Raw genomic sequence first — 22,929 nt, forward strand, 5'->3', positions numbered from 1 at the left:
TGTAAATACAGCATCTATGAAGAGTAGCAATTTTGTAAGTGCATCCTGAAATTAAGTTTTAAATAGTAATTGATGATGCAGTTTATACAACTTACTTCTGTAATAAGAACCTTTCCATTTTGTACTAACAGGATGGATTTTGTTTTGTGGAGTCTTTCTAAAGATTATGCATTGAAAGATATGAACAGTTTATAAACCTATTCTAGTTTCAATGTGTCTAGTAGCACCTACCTGATTCTCTCAAACTACCATACTATATTAACATATTATTGCATTTTTCCACAGATGGTATGGAGTGAACTGTAAAAACAAGCATGCAATCACATCAATGCAGACTTATTTCCTTAAAATGTCATACTGTATATGATTTATTATGTTAACACTCAACCACATCGTATTATTTATGTTCTGTATATTCTGAAAAAGTGCTGCTTGACTGACATCGTCCTTTTTCTTTTGTGAGAAATCAACAAGATAAATGCTTTCAACAATCAAAAAAAAACAATTTAAAAATTCTAACGTTGTCTTTAAAAGTTTATACTTTTCTGATAAATAATCTAAGATACAGCACCCTTGTCTTCCATTTGATATTAATACATGATGTCATACTCAACCATTCTCATTTCCCAAAAATAAATTCCAAGATATTATTTTTAAAACCATAGGCCATCATACTTTCAGACATCACAAGTGTAGCTACCATATTATCATATTTGTTTTCTTCTTAAAGGTGCAATGCTTGTGAATGGGAAAATAATTTTTATCTAACTGGATTTTTAATTTTTAGCATATAATAAATTTAATGAGAACTAATCTAGCAGTATTTTATTTTACTAGAAGAAATAATATGACTTTAGATTGACTCTGTCATATTTAAGAATACAGCATTTCTTAATGGTAAATACACCAAAATTTCAAAAATAATCCAGAAAAAGAGACTTTCACCTTGGAGTTAAAAGCATGGCAGAAATTCTCCATCACTAACTGTTCATAAGTTTGTACCTCACAAAATGCATAGACAGGAATTTAATATAAAGAATTAGTTCATTTATACAGAAAACATGTCTTAAACACTTCTTTTTGGCAAACCAACATAGGTAAGCAGCTCTGGAACTGCCAAATTAAAATTTGTAAATTTTTAGCAAACTAAGAGTTTACTTTTAGGTTATTATTCAACTGTGGTTGTAATTTAAAACCTGAGGCTGTGCACTGGTTGTTAGCTTAAAATTACCTTTCCTTATAACATTGTGCTTCCATTGTATAACAAATAAAAATTAACAAGAACTAGAAAAATTTGTTGTTGAACAGTGCTAGGACATACAGACAAAAATACTAATACATGTTATCTACTTATAATATTGGTTTAAGTAATATCTAAAGGAATATAATGGACATTAGAAAATGCTTACTTATGACTGAATTACCTACAGCCAAAAAAGTTAAATATGTATCAAATAATGTTTAATTGGATTTATTATATGCACTATATACAGATACTAAATGTCTCAAAATTGTGCCCTATGGATACTTCAATTTTGTTTAGGCAGGTGAGTCTTTATGGAGCAAATAAATTATAGAATCAAATTAGAAAAATGAATGAAATCTTTGTGATTCCTGAAGCAGTAAAATGTTGGTAAAAATGTTTTGGTAAATGAAACTAAAATAACCTAATGGTCAGATCTATATAATTATATAAGATGTCATGTCATGATTGCAATGCATACACACATGGCTCCTGTATCAAATACTATATTTTTAAATAGCAAATTGATACAGCTTCACCAATATTATCTCAAACATTCCAGAATCTATTCTACAGTATTTTCAGTTGTGTTTTCTAGGGCGTATGTTTCCAAACATGTCTTTGAAGGCAGACATGTAGAAAACATTGTTGTAAACCTCTAATTTCTGAATAAACTTAGATGCATTAGGTCTTTACCTAATCCTGTTCCTTGTGAAAACTGTCCAGTGGTACACTGACAAAATTTATGATTTAAAGGGAAAAAAATGGGGGTAAAAAAAAAAAAAAACCACCTTTGCATACTTTTTTCAACGTATAAAAACAATTCAATACCATGATCCAAGGAGATGATTAACATTGTTAAGGCTGTATATTCAAGCACTGTATGTTAAAAGAGCAATGGTGTGGAATTTAGGCAGTAAGAAATGTCCTGCATTATGGATGGTACAGTAATTAAAGAATGATGCTTTCCACAGCTGATTGTTGGTATACACTGGCTACTGATAGCAGTACGGTATGGAAGTTAATAAAGGTAGCAGAAGATGGTAGAAATGAATTCTGAAAGATGATAGCCAGTTTTCTCCAGCAGCCAGCCTGGTAAAGAAAACTCATAATCTTGGCCTGCATTTTAAATGAAATACTCTTTTTTCTCTTCAGCATTGACTTGGCTGCCTTCAGCATTGATAATGGCTGTGTCAGCATCTGGTGCATCTTCAGCCCCTTTAGCTTCATTTGTTAAGTATGTTCCTGTGGGTATTGGAAGAAAAAAAAATATATGTCAGTTCTGTGAGACTGGTAAGATAGCCAGCATTAAAGCTACGTTCACTTAGGAAGGAGCTTGTGCCAGATTTCTTATATGTTAGAACATATTCTGTGACATAATAAACCACACAATTCATTCTTCTACTGTTGCACACTATCTTTCAGTTTTCAGGTATATATTATAGATGAAGCTGTGGCCAGGTTAACTAGAGGCAACTGCCTAACTGGTGTGGGTGATGAGTAGTTTGATTTCTTTAATGATGGATACAGACCATGTGCTCTGTACAGCTGTAGCAATCAGGGTCCTTTGTTAAGATGTTGATAATGATCACATCAAACGTGTCATCCTCATTTTGAAAACTCCCCTTAAAAGTAGATTATGTCAATAGTTTGCTACCTAGCCCGTTGCAAAAAATTTACATATTTTCTTCATTAATATGACCATATGTATATCTATAAAACAACAAACAAAAAATGTTGACCAAATGTTTAACATTATAGTTGAATGTCAGTCTAAGAGAGAAATTATAATAAACTTTTTTCCTTTTTTCTTTTCTTTCTTTCTTCTTCTTTTTTTTTTTTTTTTTTTCCCTGAGCCAGTGACTCACTCTGTGACCTTTGGCTATTGGTTAGACATTATTTTGTTAAACCAAACCAACCTTCATTAAGTAAAATAATCAAGATTTCTATGAAGTAATTTCATATTTAAATCTCTCTCTCTGTCACATATATACATATACTCATTTAATTGTTCACGATAAAGCTAGTCTTCAGAATGTTTTTTGTCAAACTTAAGAATACTTTATTAAATATTACCTACCTTTATGTCTTGCCAGATATCGACCAAGCAGAAATATAGAACACAGCGTGACAAATACAACTACAGCCACTATTCCTCCTATAAGAGCATGATCAGGGCCAGTCTGGCCAGCCAGAGCATTGGGATCTAGAGAAGAGAATAAAACATCACACAAATGCTGTCTTATTTAAGCATAGAATATATATTTGCATTGGAGTGAGTTCTTTTAAAAATTAGCACATTTCTTTTGAAATAAAATTTCATTAATGTGTATTAAACCAACCATCTAGTCAACAGATATTCATTTGTACAACATACCTGGGGCTATAACATTTGCCACATCAATCACAGTTGTCATTGACTGTACATTTTAAGACTGGATAAACAAATATACATATATAAACTTTTTTTTTTTTTTGAACGGGAGAGAGAGCACATAAGGGTGGGGGAGGGGCAGAGGCAGAGGGAGAGAGAATATTAAGCAGACTCCCCACTCAGCATGGAGCCTAAAGTGATGCTCAATCTCATGACCCTGAACTGGGATCATGACCTGAGCTGAAATCAAGAGTCCCACACTTAACCAACTGAGCCACCCAGGTGCCAGGTCAAATAAACCTGTATAATTTTGCATGGCTTATGCTTTTTCTTCCTCTTCTCCTTCTGAATATATGTGTAACTGTGTGTGTGTGTGTGTGTGTATACACACATGTATATTTTTTAGTGTGATGGATACAGCTGTCTCATTTAAAAAATACAACTGTGTCATGGGAAATGTTGGGATTGAAATGATAACTTGGAATTTATTATCATTTAAATCTTATTTAAAGCTATAGCAATTGATGAACTCCTCAAGGGAGTAAGTCTAGATAGAGAGGAAAAGAAGTCTGAAAACTGAACTGAGGAACTCCCATATCTAAAGTCCTGGAAGAGAAAGTGCTTCCAGCAGAGCTGATTGAGAAGGAGAAAACAGTGAGATAGAAAAATATCCCACAGAGTACATTGTAGTTGATCAAAGGAAAGAACATATTTCAAGGAGAGGAGGTTGTTAAAAATTGGGTTAAATGTGATTGACAGAAGGAGGAAAATGAATACACTGTGTAGAGGATTAACTGCCTATTTGACTCGTAGTTTTAGAGAAAGTAGCTGGAGAGATACAAATTAATAATATACTTTCACATTTGGTCTCTAGTAAAATTACAGGAAAGAGATGAACCCAGCAAAAGATAGCCAGTTTTCAAGCAGAAATGAAAAGATGAAAAGAAAACCTAGACAACTGGGAACTTCAAAAGTTTAGAAAATCAACTACCTACAGAAGCCACACAATAAGGGATAAAACTGAGTGAGCTCAGAACAACAAAACCCACTAAGGCTCAGCCTACTGCAAAGATCAGGTTAAGTATACTGTCTACCCTCCCAAGACCATGTTGCCAATATCCTTATAGTAACTACTTATATTCTAAAGGAGGGATTTAGGGGATGGGGAAAGTAAAGAAATAAATTAGGCCTGGAAATTATGCTTTCAAAAAATCTTGAAGTATGATAATAGGCACATGAATATGACATATTAGGAGTCTAATGTGTTTTTAATGAAACTATTATGAGAAAGTAGCATATATTTAGATAGGGGGGAAAAAGTCTACTTAAAACTTCAAACAACCTCAGTTGTTTGAGGTTGAATGCAAGAGGTAGAGTATAAAAGATGTGCAGTTCCCATGAAGAACATATTCCCAAACATGCACTCCAAATGTGACCATGGAATATAACTGACATGTTGATATTCCCATGGGGTAGAATTGCGGGAAGCAAATACGTGTACAGAAGAGAATTCCATTTCTTCAAGGAATTACAACTACTGCCAAGGCAGATGGATCCCTTAAGGCTTGTCTGGCATGTTTTCATAATTGTTACGGATAATGACTACTCAGTGATTCCATTCTTTATTTCCAAATGGGAGCACTTATATTAAGAAGCACTTCCTCATGGCTTTGTTCTCGCACTGTATTTTGTGTATGGGTAGAGAGGAGCATTAATAATTTGTCTTCTGATTCATTTGTCTCCAGACTAATATATCCAGATATGATGAAGAGGATATTTTGGGTATTTGAAGATCTTAGGCTTTGAGTTGGTTACATTGGCTTGATGGGACATTAGGTTGTCTCTTTGGACGGAGTATGGCAGTTGCTGGTGTCAGAAAAAGAGGTGAAAAAATATTTGGTGATCAGAAGGATATATTGGGGAAGATATTTCTAGCTAATAACAAACTTTTTCGTCTTCTTTCCATGCACAGAGCTAAGCATTTTCCAGCTTCACTTCAGTTGAATGTAACCATGCGATCTGTGTTCTGGACAACAGAATGAAGGTACAGCCAATAAAAGTGTTCCACATGCAACTCTCCAGGGTGATTTCAGGAGATATGAATTGAAAATGAGAGAAGCTATAAGAGTAGGTATGGAAATAGATTATTCAGTCTCCACCTGGAAGAAAATTGCCCAACTAAAAGTAAATGCACCAAACTGCACAAGGGAGAAAATAAATAAATAAATAAATAATAACATAAAAATTATAAAAAGTTTATTTTAAAAACACTGTGTATTAAAAAGTTAATCTGTTATGGAAGCTGTTGTTAATGTACCTTTTTATTATATATTTCTTGTATTTTCCTTAATTTCTGGCATTGGCTATAAATATAAAAATTATAAAAAAAGAAAAACAGGAAGAAAATGAAGCAAAAAATAAACCTGTCATGTCTTAGAATTCCCCAATCTTATTCCTTGTTTAGACACTTCAGAACCAGTTTCAAGCCCCACTTCTTGCTTAAGTCCCCAAATGCAGATAGTCATAAATCATTTCCAATTTGTTTGCTGAATATCGCTCAGAACTGAGCACTCTTTGGGAGAACTGAGAAATCACTCCTGTTCATACATCTCTGTACCTATCTCATTTCCTGAAGGTAAATTCTGAAATATGCTATTGCTGAACCAGTTGGCATAAACATTATTTAAAGGCATTTGATAAATAGTGCCGAATTATGTTGTAGAAAGGTGGTATGAATTTATCCTGTAGCATCTACATCTGAAGGATTCCCCCCATAACACTATCATCAGATGTTAAATTTTTTTTTAAAAATTGCCAGTGTAGTATTGCTAAGTGTTAAATATTTAGTATTTATAAGTTTCCATAAATGTGTCTAACTACTTTTGCCCATATGAATTCATTAATTTGAAATGGATGCTTATTCTTTTTGACCATTTTTCTATTGAAATTTTCTGTTTCAACAGCTTTCTCCATAGAAAGATGAATATTTTTAGTGAGTTTTATTTATTCTTCATTATTATCTTTTCAGTGATGGATAAGCATTATAACTTTATGTAATCAAATCTATCAAACTTTTGTGTTATGATGTCTGACTTGTGGGTCATGATTTGAAATACTTTTGCCATGATGAGGTTATACACATATAGATTTGTGCTGTCATCTAACATTTTTATTGTCATATTTTAATTTACCTAAAATGTATTTTGGTCTATGGTTTGAGGCTAAAACATAAAACAAAACAGAACAGAAGGAAGGAACTCCCTTCCTTCTTTCCTACCATGCTTCCTTCCTTCCTTCCCTCCCTTCCTCCTTCCTTTTTTTGAGAGTGAGCTGAGAGGGGCAAAAGGAGAGGAAGAGAGATAGAATCTTAAGCAGCCTCCATGCCCAGTGCAGAGCTTGACACAGGTCTCCAACTCACAACCCTGAGATCATGACCTGAGCCAAAATCAAGAGATTTTGATTTGTCAAGAGACAATTAACAGACTGAGCCACTAGGGACCCCTGTACTTTATTTTCTAAAGTATTATGTCTAGTATTTGTCAAGATTATATTTATCATTTTCATTTTATGACCATGAAACCTACTCAGTTTCCAACTTGTTTAAATAGTGTTTAAGTTGTTCTGTTAGGGTTTTCTTTTTTTCTTTCTTTCTTTTTTTTTAAATCTATTTATTTGAGACAGAGAGAGAGCATGAGGGGGAGAGGTCAGAAGGAGAAGCACTCTCCGCTGTGCAGGGAGCCTGATGTCGGACTTGATCTGGGGACTCCAGGATCATGAACAAGAGTGGAAGGCAGTTGCTTAACCAACTGAGCCACCCAGGTGCCCCGGGTTTTTCTATTATTGATACCAGTATGTATGACAATATCATCTTGATTCTGATGATCTCAGAATTGCAGCAAAAATCCAGAGGGACAAGCTGGAATCCTTCTTTTGACCATGGTAGGTCTCTTTACTCATCCCAATATCTAGAGTTATTTTTACATTTTCTATTTATCTAAAATTTGAAAGCAAATTTCAGTACACATCTCCTCATAAGAAACTTTCATGATAACAACATTCTTGAATGTTGGATATTTAAGTATTACCTTGTACAATATATTAGTACAGTGAATCCACACTCAGATTCATTAAAATTCAGAACAATTAGTCAGTGTTCTGGCTTTTTGTTTTCCCTCACTTCACCAAGATAAATCTGAAATCATTTAGGTTTTTTTTTTTTTTTTCCATCATTTAAGTGACCTGCTTTTTCTAAATGACTGCATTCTTTGTTTTTTCCTCCATTGTATTTTGATATTTTACCTAGATGCATTTTGTCATTTGCCTCAAGTCAAAATGTTTTTTCATTTGGAAACCTACTTTTTAAAATTAAAATCAAATTAGTTCATTTGATTTGAGATTATGAATTCTTTTTTTAACTCTCCATTTGATTAACAATTACTCTTTCTTTCTATTTTCTTCCTCAGGAAATCCACATATGTCCTGGTAGAAAATTCATATTTTATGTTGCATATGTGTCATTCCCTCTTTACTATTTTTATGATCATTTTACTAATTTACATTTTGTTTTAGTTATATTTCCCAAGTTTATCTTATGTTTATTTGATTTCACTTTCTACCATAGATTTTCCTTATTTCTTCCAAAAGAATTTTGTTATTGATTGTGACTTAGGTTTAACCACACTATTTAATCCCACTGTGTACTTACTAGTAGATGTTTTAAGTAGTTGCATACTATTGACAATAATAAGTGGCAGTTTTATAGTATTCTCTTTATTGTAGTATAACAATTCCATTTAAACATCTGGGAAAATGCTTTTCTTTGTTGAGCATACATTATTTCTCTTCTTTTACTGAAAATATTTTTCAATGGATACAAATTAACTTTTATTCTGTTTACCCATACTTGCATTTTCTTTATTATTAATGTTGAAATGTTTTGAAGAAGGATTCTTTGTTCTGATGCTGGTAATTATTCCTGCTCAGCTTTAATGCTGCAAATCTATGCACCTACAGAAACTATCTTTAAAATAAAATATATATCATATGGCATCTGTACATAGTGGGTAGACTAGAAAGAGAGTCTTGGGATGTAGATCATTACTGGTGAGAAATTTCACTGATTTATTTCATGTAGTTTGCCTATAATCTTCATTATCACAGTAGAATCTCAGATATGTGGACCATGCTCCCTTTTCTCTGTAGAGTAAAACAATCTTTTTAGAATTTGTTTAAATAAATTTAAATTTATAGTGTTTTAATTTCATATATTATCACTGTGTTTTAAATACATTTATAGGTATATTAATAGGACTTTCAGAGAAAGTAATGCAAACACATTTATTTGACTCTATTCATTAATATTCTACATATACTCATAATCTGTGAAGTAAACACTTCGAGTTTTAGCCTTCACTTCATCAGCAAAATAAGTCAACATATAGTCCCCGAATTTTTAAGGTTTCAAAGATATGATGGATATAGATGTTACTCTGCACATCTATTTGTGAATTTATTTTTTTTAAATGAACACTGTTGGCTATGCTTTTCATTTTCCTCCTTAACTGTTAGAGCTAAAAGTCTGTCTTTAATTTCTATTCTTAACAACTAAAACAAATGATTGAAATTGAGGATCAGGTAAGTATCATCCTAACAATGAAAAATAATATATAATTTAAATGGATTAGTCTCAGTGGGAATCTCTTATATATCCTTTCTCTCATATCTCTCTTACTGTCATAGCAATAAAAAAATAAAAAAAGAAGTACAACCTTCTGAAGTTCCTTTAGTGATAGCTGAGTCTTCATTATCATTTAGATAAATACATCATATATCTTAGACCGTTATTCATTCTCAAGTGTTAGTCTATGATTTGAGGGAGTTAGTCTATTAACACTGGAGTAAGTAAATCCCAATGGATTTGGCAATAATTAGCAGTCTCTTTAGTTGACAATGCACAAAACACAAAGCATATTGTAGAACTAAAACTTTCTGAATTTAACATTTTTCAATTAGGGTTACTGAACACTTAATAAAAGTCTCCAAAGAGAAAATTATGTCAAATAATAATATTTAGGTTCATAATTTCTGATATTCAGAAGGGTAGAAAGTAACCTTATAGTTTTATTTAACACCTTAACAAGGAGAAACCTAAATTTTAATGTAATTCTATCTTTGAAATCATTGCTGGGGGTTTCTATCAAGTAGCTTGTCTGTCATAAATTCCCCTTTAAAATGAAAAGTATAAACTCCAAAGAAAGAACATCTGACTTTCTAGGATCACATCATGCAGAATTCATAAATGCTACATAGTTTTTAATTCAAGTGTTAGAATTATTTTATGATAAGTAATTTTATAAGTTATCATATATGATTTCCAGCTTGAAAAAAATGGTAAGAAAGAAGTAAAATAAGATCATTTTATGTAAATATTTTAAAATTAGTTTTCAAGCCTCTTTTTAAGAGAATGATTTTTCATTGTATTTTAAAATATATGTGTTTTCAAGGCCACATTTGGATTAACAATTGTAATTTTTTAAATGATAAGATTCTAAGGATGTGTACTATAATAAACATGCTAAGTCACTAATGAAACTGATAAAAAGTTTTTACTGTTTTCTTATTGAAATCTAATAAATACTATCTACAAAGCTTTAAATATCAGGGTTCAGATTATACATTCATTATCAATAGTTCAGTACCAATTTTTTAAAAGATTTTATTTATTTATTTGACAGACAGAGATCACAAGTAGGCAGAAAGGCAGGCAGAGAGAAAGAGAGGAGTAAGCAGGCTCCGCACTGAGCAGAGAGCCCAATGCAGAGCTCGATCCCAGGACCCTGGGATCATGACCTGAGCTGAAGGCAGAGACTTTAACCCACTGAGTCACCCAGGTGCCCCAATAGTTTAGTATCAATTTTAAAAATATGGAGTAATGAATTGGATACTAGACCAGAAAACTGCCAATTAAGTTTGAGACTAAAATAAAGAGAAATCTTTGACAAATCTAGGAATAGAATTCAATGTCAATATTGAAAAATATGAGTAAGAAAAAGCTGGAACAAATACAAGAATTAATGAAAGAAACAGTGCCTCTTATAGAAAAGTCACTAAATAGTTCCCTAGTAACAATCATCAGTCATTGGAAGTCAAGATTTAAATGAATCAAGAACAGAATAGTACAAATTTAGACCAACTATGACCAGACTGCATGATAAGAGACATTTCAACAGTAAATCCACTTATATTCTGTACCCATTTGGGAGGATATTTTAAAGTGATTAAAAACTCTTGGAGAAATTTCAGTTTAACTGTAAAATGGTTCAAAAGTATGAAATTTAACTCAAAAATAAGTGTAAAGCTGGGATTGTCACAGTTAGAAATAGAAAGCATAAATGACTTTTCAAGTTTAGTTTCCCTAAGTGATTCTGAATCATAATCAAATGACATCTAGCATTTCTATTAAATCTTCTCTTGCTGGGAATGTACTTGCTTTGTGTATTTAAGACTTTAGAAATAGGTTATTCTTATTTTAAGAAACTGCTATGGACTGAATTGTGCTTCCCACAAAATCCATATGTTGAAGCACTATTCCTCACTGTAGTGGAACTTGGAGATGGAACCATTGGGAGAATACTAAGTTTAAATGAGATCATGATGGCAAGGCTCTCACGGTGAGATTAATGCCCTTATAAGAAAAGATACCAGAGCTAAGTCTCCCTCTCTTTCTCTTTCCCTCCCTCTCTCTGTCTCTCCCGCTCTGCCATGTGAGGACACAATTTGAAGGCAGCTCTTTGCAAGCTAGGAAGAGAGCTTTCTCCAGAACCTGGCCATCTAAACCTTCCAGCTTCCAGAACTGTGAATAGTAAATTTCTGTTGTTTAAGGCAATCAATGGTATTTTATTTTTGGCAGCCTGAACTGACTAATGTGGAAACCGTATTATGATCTTTTTCATGTGTTCTCTCACTTGACTTATGTAAAAATTTAAGGCCATAGAAAATAGATTTGGGGAAGTTTGGATAATCCATACTCATTCCCAGCCATTTTTTTGGAGACAAATAGAAGACACAAGACTATACCAATCAATTTCTTTTAGTGAGTTACCTGTGATTGAGTTGTACATTGTATTAGGTGCTGTAGTGAGTTAACCCTGAAAACCCCTCAATATGCTCACCCACCTATGTTTCACAGTGGTTAAGATGTAATGATTGACACCCAGAACATCAGATGAAATAATCTTGGAATGAAACTATGTTGTATTGTGTACACAAATAAAAGGAAAACTGTAGAATAGGAAAAAAAGCCAGTTAAAGTCTTCAAGTCAAAGAATTGCTCACAAAATCCTGGATTTACAAATTGTTTATACCAAACCTTAAACCACTTACTGCTACTGATTTGACTTTAAACAAGTTTCTTAACCTTTTCATCTTTAAAATGTGAATAATTCTTATTTTCCAGGGTTGTCAAAGATTAACTGTGTTACTGTACATAAAGAGCTTAAAGGCATATTTGACACATGTAATGTAAGCACTATCTAACAGTTATATGTTGGGGAGGAAGGTGGAAAGTATAAATTGCTGTGTAGAAAAATGTAGGTTTCCTTTTTCAACTTATACAAAACTCATTCAGGACTTTTGCTCTACATGATAATGGTGAACTGTTCTAAGTGTCTGAATATTTGAAAAATGGTGAGGGGATATTAATAGAAGAAAATTTGCATAACATGATATTGAAGAAAATGAAACTAGTGGGAGTTTGATGGGTGAGGATTAAATGAGAGAATAATTTATTGACTCTTTAATCTATGCCAGGTTCTGTTTTATAAATGGCTTATTTTATTCAAAGCATGCAAAGTGTTGACTCAGAAAATCATAGTTATTATTAATGTAAAGATTGATGAACTATGGGACAGCTTGTCTAAGCAAGTTTTTGGGATAGTTTTTGAAAGACTTTAAAAATAATTATGAAAGTCAGTTTTTAGAATGTGTCAGATGACTTCTATTTTGAGAACAAGTTTGTTAAAATATTTTTTCACACAATTGTATTTCTTTTCTTTTGTCATGAAGAGGCATTCACTGCCCATCCTGGGTAAGTGACTTGACTTCCTGTTAGTGTTGTTTCTTCATCCCTTAAAATATTCTTCCTTCCCTATGCCTATGTAAAGTCCAAACAACATTGACTGGCTCCCCCTGTCAATTAGTCCTGAATTGTTTCATTCAGAAATAGCTTTTCTCTTGAATTAATTCACTTGCTTTAGTTTTATGTTCCCCAAAGACTTGAAGAGTAAAGTTATATCTTATATTTGTAAAATCACCGAAATAAGAATTTTACACAGTTCTTAGAACCCAGCAGACTGAATGAGTGAATGGATAATATTAAATTCTTATACTAAATTCCAAACAGAGCCTGGATCTTTAGATACCATTTGCTGTGCTGAGCAATAAATCACTACTCTTTCATGGCATTAAATTATTGGTTAAAAAATAATGACGCTGTTACTATTCAAATATTTTAAAAATTAGTACTAAGTAAAAATGGCTCATCCAGATTTGTACTTAATGCTTTGGATGATTTGGTCCTAACATTAAATTTGAATTCTTACTATGTATTTAAGGGCCCATTTTACTTTTTCTAAATGGAGTAATGCTTCAGAAAGAAAGTCACTATTGCAAAACCTTAGAAATAGTTATACATAATTTACTGATAAAAATATATTGTCTTTTGGCAGTATGACATTTGCAAAGTCCCTAGAGGAAAATATATCAGAATATTCACTCAAGGATCATCTATTACCTTCTAATTTTATGAACAATCACTGTTCTAACAAAAATACTTAAGAACAATCTCTAAAGGATAAAAAAAACATGAAAATATATTGTTCTTTGTATATGTAAAGTGATTTACACATAATTTTAACTATGAACAATGTGTATAGGGACTCTAAATCTATGGATTCTAACTTAAGGTTACATCATACAGCAGGTTTTCATTAATAGGAAAATTCCCGGCAAGTGCAATGCTTAGCCTTTCTTCTGCCCCCAAAATTGTGTTCCATTATCACTCTCATAAATACACATGTTGCCACACATTTCTAGATATAATAGCATCTATGCCTTCCTATTAAGAAAGATTAGGACAATAATTATAAAATTATTATTTTGTTTGTTTTGTTTTGAATTTAGTGTTTCAAGGTAATTTCGCTTAGAGATATCATCAATTTATAAACTGTTTTAGCAAGTGAGGTGTGATTATCAGTGACACAAAAGTGAAGTGTTGCTACATCCTACACAGACTTTATACACTGCCCTATAAATTCTCTCCAGCAAGAATTGTCTCCACTCAAGATCTGTTAACGTTTTTTATGAGTTACAGGTTTCCTAATTATATAACAATTGATTTCATTAACAGGTATTATAGATAGTTAACAATACACTGGACCTAAACAACATATGCACTTGAATAAGATTCTCTATTTGTCCCAGAGAACTAAAATTTAAGTGGAAAATTTTTCCCAAATATGTGTTCTTGTTTTTGGATAAACTAGGCTCCAGCACAAATCTCTATTTTGCTAATCTTCTGCTCTCAGGATACTATTTCTTTGACTACTTCAAATGAGGAAACTTTTCAGCTCTGAAGAATTTGAACAATCCAGAGAGGGCTCTTATCCAGCAGAATAGCGTAACTATTAGGAGCAAGGGCCCTTCACAAATGCTTCACCTCATTTAGCACCGACATCCAAAAGGGGAGAGAACTTCCAGAAGGTGATTACCTGTGTGATAACAGGAGGAAGGTGAAAGAGAGGAGTGTTCTTTAAGGTTATCTATGAGATCAAGGGAACAAAACAAGGTCTTAGGTAGCCATGGGATTATTTACTGCTTGAACAAGTTAGTTAAGTTATCCATTAGGCAGAAGACATCAAGTGTAATTTTACCGCTTTAAAGAGTAGTCTCTCTTTAGGATTGAAGATCTGAAATAGTATCATTCAGAACGAAAAGACCCAAGTATCACTTCAGTTTGACATTCTTAGAGTTTCACTGTTCTACAACTATCAATAAGGATGTATACCTTTTCTGCCTTCCTCTAAGAGTTATTGTTAATATGGAGCCTGTACATGTAAGTCACATCTAACAGGTGCTCAATATATAATATAAAATAATGAGCTTTATTAAGGTTAGAGACTATAAACCTGTATTTTGTAGTTTTACTTTTTTTTTCAGATAAAATATGCTTAAATTCATTCTTCAGTGTGCAATTTCTCTTACATTAATGTGATCTATAGAAGTTGCTGTATTTTTTATTCTGTTGCCTCATGTCTTTCTCAATAGGAACTGTTCTGCCTTCAATTTTAACAATACCTAACTCTTTGCGCATCACTGGTCTCAGCCTACACACATAAAATAAATAAATGGGAACAACCATTAAGAAGGTAGACAAATTACTAGTATATGACATTGCCATATGTCTATGTTGGCAATGTACTCTGTGCAAATCTAAAAGAATGAATTAAAGTATTTTTAAGCAGACTGGAAGTTAAAGAATTTGTATGCCATATTTTCTGCGGAAGAGTCAAATCTAGATTTAAGCATATTTCTTCTTACACTAAATTAAAAAGAAATGGCCTAATAGTAACTAAAGGAAGTATTTATTGGAGAAAACCATAATAGGGCAGATTTAATTTCAAAACACTTAGAAAATATAAAGAATAAATGTTTGACAATGAGAATATTTATAACACTCAACATTAGTCTAAAAACTTTAATCTGGAGCAATTGTTTATGTCAATTCATAGCAGAAATGATTGCAATGGAAGAATAAATATTTAAAATGATGAGGAAGGATCACCTGGGAATACGTCCAATTTTTTTACTGAGCCAAGTTATTAGAAACACAGTACCACTGCTACTAAAATAATTGCCCTTCAGAAACCAGTCAGCTCTGAAATGTGTGCTATATTACTGGTCAAATTCAGTCAAATGAATAGCCTTGTATCTATTAATATTATTAAATTGATTACCCTGGTAATAATTACAATAGTCCTATTGACTATGTTCATAAAAGTTTCTTAAAACTACTATAAATGGTCATTGAACAAGTTCTCCAGTTACAATAAAGAATATATCCTAAAGAATATAATATACACATTCTCTTTATATATCATTTAGAAGAGACTGTCACATACCAGTGGGAAAAGCTTATGTATGTTTTAAATTTCAAATCTTAAGTTTACTGGAATCTTACTCCAGTATTTTTTCATATACTAAATTATGTTCAAATAGAAAGTAAATCTCTCCTATTTTGCCTTTACTGGTCTTTCATACAATAGCTGTTGGACCTGTATGTTACTTAAACTCTCTCTGCCTCAGTATCCACATATATAACACAGGATAATAGTGGTAAGAGGCACAAAGAACTTTTGTGTGAATCATATATATATATATATATATAAAGATCTTAGAATAACCTCTGTCCATAAAAGATAATGATAATGGTTAATATTTATTAAGAAGATTTTTTTATCAATTTATTAAATGTATTCAATGATTAACTTATTTTATCCATAAGCCAATCTTACAACATGGTTACTATTTTCATGTCAAATTTAGTAGATTTTATAGTAAATATTCAACAATTCTTTTTATCATTTAACTTAGGTACCAATCTCCAAACTGAAAATGGAAACTAACGCAAGCTGAATTAGACTGTTATGAAAGCATTCTCATTGGAGGAAAAGTGTCATGGAAAGGTTATATCATGACTAATGTATATTAAAAACTAACTGATGTCTGTACAGAAACGATCATGTGAACAACTTTCTCAAGTTTAACAAGGGATTTCATTCCTGAGATTCTTTGTTTTCTCTGTGTTGTGTTCCCGTCTTCTCTTCTTCTTCTTCTTTTTTTGGTTGTTGTTCTCTTTTCATACCATTTCAGGAGAAGATTGGAAGATAAGAATCAAAGACCAAACATCACTGGGTGTCCTCTTTACCCCATAATCCTGAATTTATCTTCCAAAATGGCCAAGGCTGGTAAACAGTGGCTAGACTTAACAAATTCACCAATAAATTTATTCCAACCCAAAAGGTTTGTAGAAAAATATGTTTGGAGTTCAAATTACAGATTTATAAGAAAAAAATCAGTCTCTTAATTTAATTGATAAGTTATAATAAAAATTGACTGGGATAGCTCAAATATTATATTATGGAAAGCAATTCAGAATGTCACTTCTTGGGGCGCCTGGGTGGCTCAGTGGGTTACGCCTCTGCCTTCAGCTTGGGTCATGATCTCAGGGTCCTGGGATCGAGCCCCGCATCGGGCTCTCTGGAGCCTGCTCCCCCCCCCCTTCTCTGCCTGCCTCTCTGCCTACTTGTGATCTCTCTCTGTCAAATAAATAAATAAAATCTTAAAAAAAAAAAAAGAATGTCACTTCTTTTTCTTGGATCTATTGAATATATTTATTTACCCACCTATAGGAAGAACTTTGGAAGAAGGCTGTATCAAATTTAGTGATTTCTTCTAACATGAATTCAGAGGAAAATATCAGTGCTAAACTCCAAGGTAGTTAACTCTTGGATATCTGGCTCAGTTGTACATAATTTATATATTTAATATCTGTCAAGAGCTGCCATATCCTCACTGTCATGAATCTCACAGACATCAATAATTAAGTGATCTGATAGCTCTCAGATCTAGACACTGGATATGGCAGAAGAAGTTGTGTGCATATTTGTGAGTATAAAATAAACTCTGTTGTTCCCAAAATAAATGAAAAGTTTGCATGAAACATACCATGCTTAATATACGACAATGCTTTCAATTTAAGCACACATGAATTTGCATATTTCATGAAATAATGGACTGCGTTTTTTTAAATTTAAGAAATAAGTATGCAAAGCGCAACTAAGCCTGTAACAAACTCTTCAGAGGAATTTGACTTAAATATTAATGAGTGGCAGATATGCTCATAAAATAATTCTGCCCTTACAAATTAATATGAAGTACGATTATATGTAAAATTTTGTCCTACATCATTGTTAAAAAGCACTGGGCCTAAATTCCTGTTATGCATAAAATATAATTACTCATTTTAACAACTATTACATACACAGCACTTTGTAGAGCAAGCATACAAATGAAAAGACCTAACTGAAAGTTCTGAGATACATTTACTAAGGTCATTTAAACTATACTGAAAAAAATTTAAATGACAAGATTAAAATACCTGCAATTTGTATTCTAAACTCTGTCTTGTGGTCATGAACATAGTTGTTTTTTTTTGTTTTGTTTTGTTTTTTTAAGATCTTATTTATTTATTTGAGAGAGAGTGAGAGCATGAGATGGGGGTAGGTCAGAGGGAGAAGCAAACTCTCTACGGAGCTGGGATTCAGATGCAGGACTCAATCCCAGGACTCTGGGATCATGACCTAAGCCGAAGGCAGTCACTTAACCAACTGAGCCACCCTGGCGCCCCAACATAGATTTCTAAAATTTTTTTGAAGTGGTACCTAATACCTAAGACTGTCCTAGAATTTTAATGGAACGGACTTATATATTTCTTCTAATTAAGCATTACACATACAATTTAGAAGAGATTATGTCCACAGATACCACTAAATATATAACCTAAAATAAATCATATTCTAATTGTGATTGGAAACTTAGTGTAGTTTAATCATTCTTCCAAGGTTAGCAAAATTGTTTATTTCTGTTTTGATAATAAGTGGAGTGCTGTTTAGTTCCCTCCTTTCTCCTTTGTCCCACCCTCCACATAAAATCACTTTTTCCACATTCTTTCCTATTAGCTGTCATTCACTGAGTTCAAATTGCCTAGCAAGATAACATATCAAGAAAATAACAAAGAACAAACTTATTTTCTCAAGGTCATATTGTAAGGCTACAGCTCGACACCAGGAAATGTTAATATCTGCCTCTCCATTTTGTTCACTGACTCATAACTGTTTTTTCTTTAACTTTAATATGAAAGAAATTTTAAGTATTTTTTACCTGTAAGATTTTCTGTTGACATTAAGTATAACGGGGGGGGGGGGGTCTCAAAATAAGCTTTTACCAAAGCAGAATTTAAAAACTTGCTTTTTATGGAAAAAAAAAAAGACTCACCATAAAAGTGAGAGTAAATTAATCAAAGTCTCAGTTAAGTCTTCTCTTATAGTTAGAGAGGCTCAAATTGGATTCAACCAACTATGAATTGGATGACCCTGGAAAATTTACTTAACTCTCACTGAGTCTTAGTTTATACTTTTGTAAAATATTATCTTTACTGATCATCTGTCTTATAGAATTGCAGTGAAAGTGAAAGAACATCTGACATGAAAAGTTCTTATCATGGTGCCCAGCAGAGAGAATCAGTATGTTATCCTTGCTTATACAATTGATACTTTTCAATATTTACCTAATTTGAAATGATAGTTAGTGAAACCAACAGAAATAAAGAAGTCACCAAACTTAAAGACATTCTTAACTGAGAGGTAAAATAACCACTAAATAATTGTAGTGTATACCATATTAACCTAAAGTTAGGAAAAAAAAAAGATAATTTATTGATAGGGTGATTTTATTTTTTAATTAGCATTTTAATTAGAATAAAAAATCTTATGCAAGTATACTATGACAACAGTAATAGCTATTAATAGAGTTTTAATCAAGCAATAAAAATTTTGAAGTCATTTCAGAATATGCATGTGATTTAACTGACTGCTTCTTATTAGTTATGTCATCTTATGTTAATAGAGACCTATTATTTTTCTTTTTTAGTTATAGCTCACTTTATGGATTTCAAAATTTTAATTACATTTTTCTCTTGAAAAACATCAACAATATATAAGAAGATGCCATATTTTTGTGAATACTTTAGGAGCTGTATGTGTGTGTGTTTCTTTTTTTAAATTCCTTTTGTCTGACTTTGAAAATAAAATAATCATAATACAAATTTCCAAATGTTAAAGAAATATGTAACATTAAGTTGAAGTCTTTTTTAACCTCCATTCTCTAGAGAAACCTCCATCCATTTCATCATTCATATTACTTAAATGATTTTTATACATACTAACATGGCTCGGTTTTGCTTATTCATATTTTAGCACCATGTAAAACTGTTGAAGTAGAATAGTCAGGATTTATTCATCTAATATTAAATAAAGTTTTGCTATCTAACACTTTTCTCATTGGAATATTCTAAAAAGTGGACTCTGTGATAATCTCCTTTTCCTATCACTAATCCAAGAAAATGTCATATACTTTCACTTACACTAAATTTAGGTGTAGCAGATATTCAGGATCTTAGGTTTGGCATTAGAAATGTGAGTGTATTTTACTTCAGTGTGTCCTTGTTGGTGTTTTGTTTATTATTTTTTGTAAGACATTAGCTGTATAATTTATACTTCACTTTACTTAATACTCATTGTAGTAACACGAGTGAACAAAAGAATAAACAATACTGTGGACTGATCAGAAGCCCCTTTCTCCTCTTACATAGATTAACAGAGCTTTTACTTTATCTTACTTCCTTGAGGTACCATGTGATTTGTAGCAATACTCTAGTCTAGGCAGTGATAGATGGAAATTCTACCCAGAGGGTCAGGATTACATCAGTTTGCAACTGACAAACTCATTTCCTGACTTCTCTTGAGACACTAATAAGGCCTTGAATCAAAGGTCCAGTGTAATTACCATGTGTATTTCAGATTAAATAAATGTGATAAAAGCTTCCATCTGGCTGTTGATCAAACATGTGGGGAGATGCTGATTTCCAGTGACATATTGCAATATGCCTATTGTAACAGTCCCTAATGCCTTCCTGTAAATTACTTACATTTGGGATTACTTGATTTAGGCAGACAGAAATATTACTCACTTCTTAAGTGCTGCTCAATGGGAGTTTGCAAGATGTAGTCTAATCTTATACTTGTTAAGGAAGACATTAAGAAATAATGGAGCCATGTTTGTTTTACTAAATGACGGTTCTGCTCAAACTACTTGAAAAAGCTAAACTTAATTTCATATCAACCAGGAACTTGATGTTCTTGATGACAGAAGACTACATCTAAAGGGATTGGAAATTAAGATACTAGATAAATGTTTGATTGTATTAGAGAATGCCCAAATTTTGATAAATGAATGAAATCTCGATATTTACTTTAGCAAACAACATCAATAGCATAGTAAAAGTATTGAGAGCTAAGTGAATTTTTGGTAAAAAATTTCAGAGATGTTTTGTCAGTCACTGTTATCATGAAGATATTTATGCTTTAAAGGGGAAAAAAACAATACACTGGCTTCTGATTGTAGGAATACTGAAAGGAATTTTTTGGGGGGTTGGTTATTTTGGAGTAAAGTAAAAATTAAAAAAGCCAACCAAACAGCTGTCATTTGCCTGTGAGGAAAAATTCACAGTTCATTCCTGGTATTTATATGAAGGTAAAAGACTCCAGGTATCATCCAAGGACTCAGGATTTTTCAGTCATGGCACTAGTGACCATTTGAGCTGGGTAAATTTTTTTGTGTGTGGGGTTCTGTTCTGTGCTTGGCCTCTACCCAGTAGATACCGGCCTCCCCAACATAGTTACAATGAAAAATGTTCCCAGACAATTGTCAAATAATTCCCTATGGGGCCAAACCTCTGGTGGTGGTTCAGAACCAGTCATCTAGGTAAGTTTGCTTAATAGATGCAGAAGGTATACGGAGGATAAGTTAAAAAAGAAAAGAAAAGACAATTATCAACTATTAAGCCCCTTAACACTTATGTAGTATTGCATAGATTTATGTAGTATGGCATAGATATTACATATTTTAAAAAGAAAACATCACAATTGAAAAAACTACCAAATATTAGAAAAATATGCTTATAAAAGGTCAGATGTAAACAAAGTATTCAATCAGGGTGTATATAGGAAAGCTAAAGAAAAAAAGAAAAACTAATATAATCTAGGTTAACTAGTTACATACACATACAATGTTATGGTATAAAATCTTACCAATTTTTAATACAATGGTTTTTAATATGAATTTATTGAACTGAACTGTACTATATTCATTGCATTAGGTTGAATCTTGAGCAAGAAAATGAGGCTAGACAGAATAGCATAATGGTTGAGAGGGTGGGTTCTGGACTTGAATATTCTGAGTCAGAATTTGACCTTGTCACTTTTAAGCTGTGACTTAGGACAAATAAGAGCATCTCTGTGTCTGAGATTCCTCAAGTATAAAATGAGGACAACAATAGTATTTACTCTGAAGGGTTACTGTAAGAATTTAATAGTCTTACCTATATAAAACACTTAATAGTGCCTGGCACATTGAAAGAAATATATATATATATACTTATACACACACAAACATATGTATATATATGTGTATATATATATATATATACTATTAATTGTATGAATATATTAATATAGTATTATATCATATAGTATCATATATTTTATATAGGATTATATTATAATTATTATATTACCATGTTATTGTATATATTTTATATATTATATCATATATTATAATTATATGATTAATATAATTATTATGTATCATTATGTATTATTATAGCTTTTTATAATATAAAGCAGTTCAGCTTAGCAGCATATTATGATAAATTCCAGGGTAGTTGAGAATTGGCTTATGAATTCATTCACAACTGTTTTTAATAACTCAGAATCCCTTCAAATTGAAAAGGAGCCATTGAAATGCCAGCCTTTATAAAAGAAAAAAGGAAAGGATGATTCTAGAGATTAAAGACCAGTATATTTATCTTCAAATTCCAGAAACACTGGTAGAACAAATTAGCCAATCAATTTAAATCACTAGCAGCTTTTTAGCCATCCTCCCCACTCCTAATGATGACAGTTCCTATGGAAATAATAAGTATACTTTTTGCACATATATGTACTCTTTCATGAGCTTAATACAGCCAAAGAGCCTAAGAAGGGCACATTGCTGTTCTACCTTCTAGATTTTCTTTCTAAATGTTTATTCTCTCTGATTTCCAAATATCTGTTGCTAGAGGCAGGAAAGTATAATGGAAATCTCATATAAATATAGGTAGAATCTCACCTGGCAATTAACTAACTTTATAGCCTTAGGCAAATTGCTTAACAATGTTGTGATCTGTGACATCTAATTCTGAGACTGAGTGAAGTGGGGAAGGGGGAGATGAAGAGGAGGTAGATGCCTACTGAACTATGTTAATTAAGTTAAATCATGAAAAGTGGTCATTCCTATTGGTCCTATTCCAACTTGGAAAGGAAGTCATAGAATTTAGAATTATAAGAAATTTTTTATTGAATACATGGTTTGGAAAACC

The 22,929-nt window shown here is 32.2% G+C and overlaps 1 protein-coding gene across 2 annotated transcripts in view; it reads right to left on the reverse strand.

The window, feature by feature from the left end:
• Positions 1-1,459: 1,459 nt before the first annotated feature.
• LOC111148594 (cell adhesion molecule 2) overlaps positions 1,460-22,929 on the reverse strand; it is a 1,205,598-nt gene continuing 1,184,128 nt past the window's right edge. Inside the window, exons 9-10 of one of the 2 annotated variants that reach the window (XM_022505305.1) lie at positions 3,324-3,449; positions 1,460-2,488 (exon numbers count right to left, since the gene is read on the reverse strand). In XM_022505305.1, the coding sequence (XP_022361013.1) occupies positions 2,370-2,488; positions 3,324-3,449 (245 nt within the window). In that variant the 3' untranslated portion in view covers positions 1,460-2,369. The remainder of the gene's footprint in view (positions 2,489-3,323; positions 3,450-22,929) is intronic. The other variant, XM_022505297.1, reaches the window with a different exon arrangement.

The sequence above is a fragment of the Enhydra lutris genome, unplaced genomic scaffold, assembly GCF_002288905.1.
Source record: "Enhydra lutris kenyoni isolate GAN:26980312 unplaced genomic scaffold, ASM228890v2 scaffoldscaffold2, whole genome shotgun sequence".
Taxonomy (NCBI): Eukaryota; Metazoa; Chordata; class Mammalia; order Carnivora; family Mustelidae; genus Enhydra; species Enhydra lutris.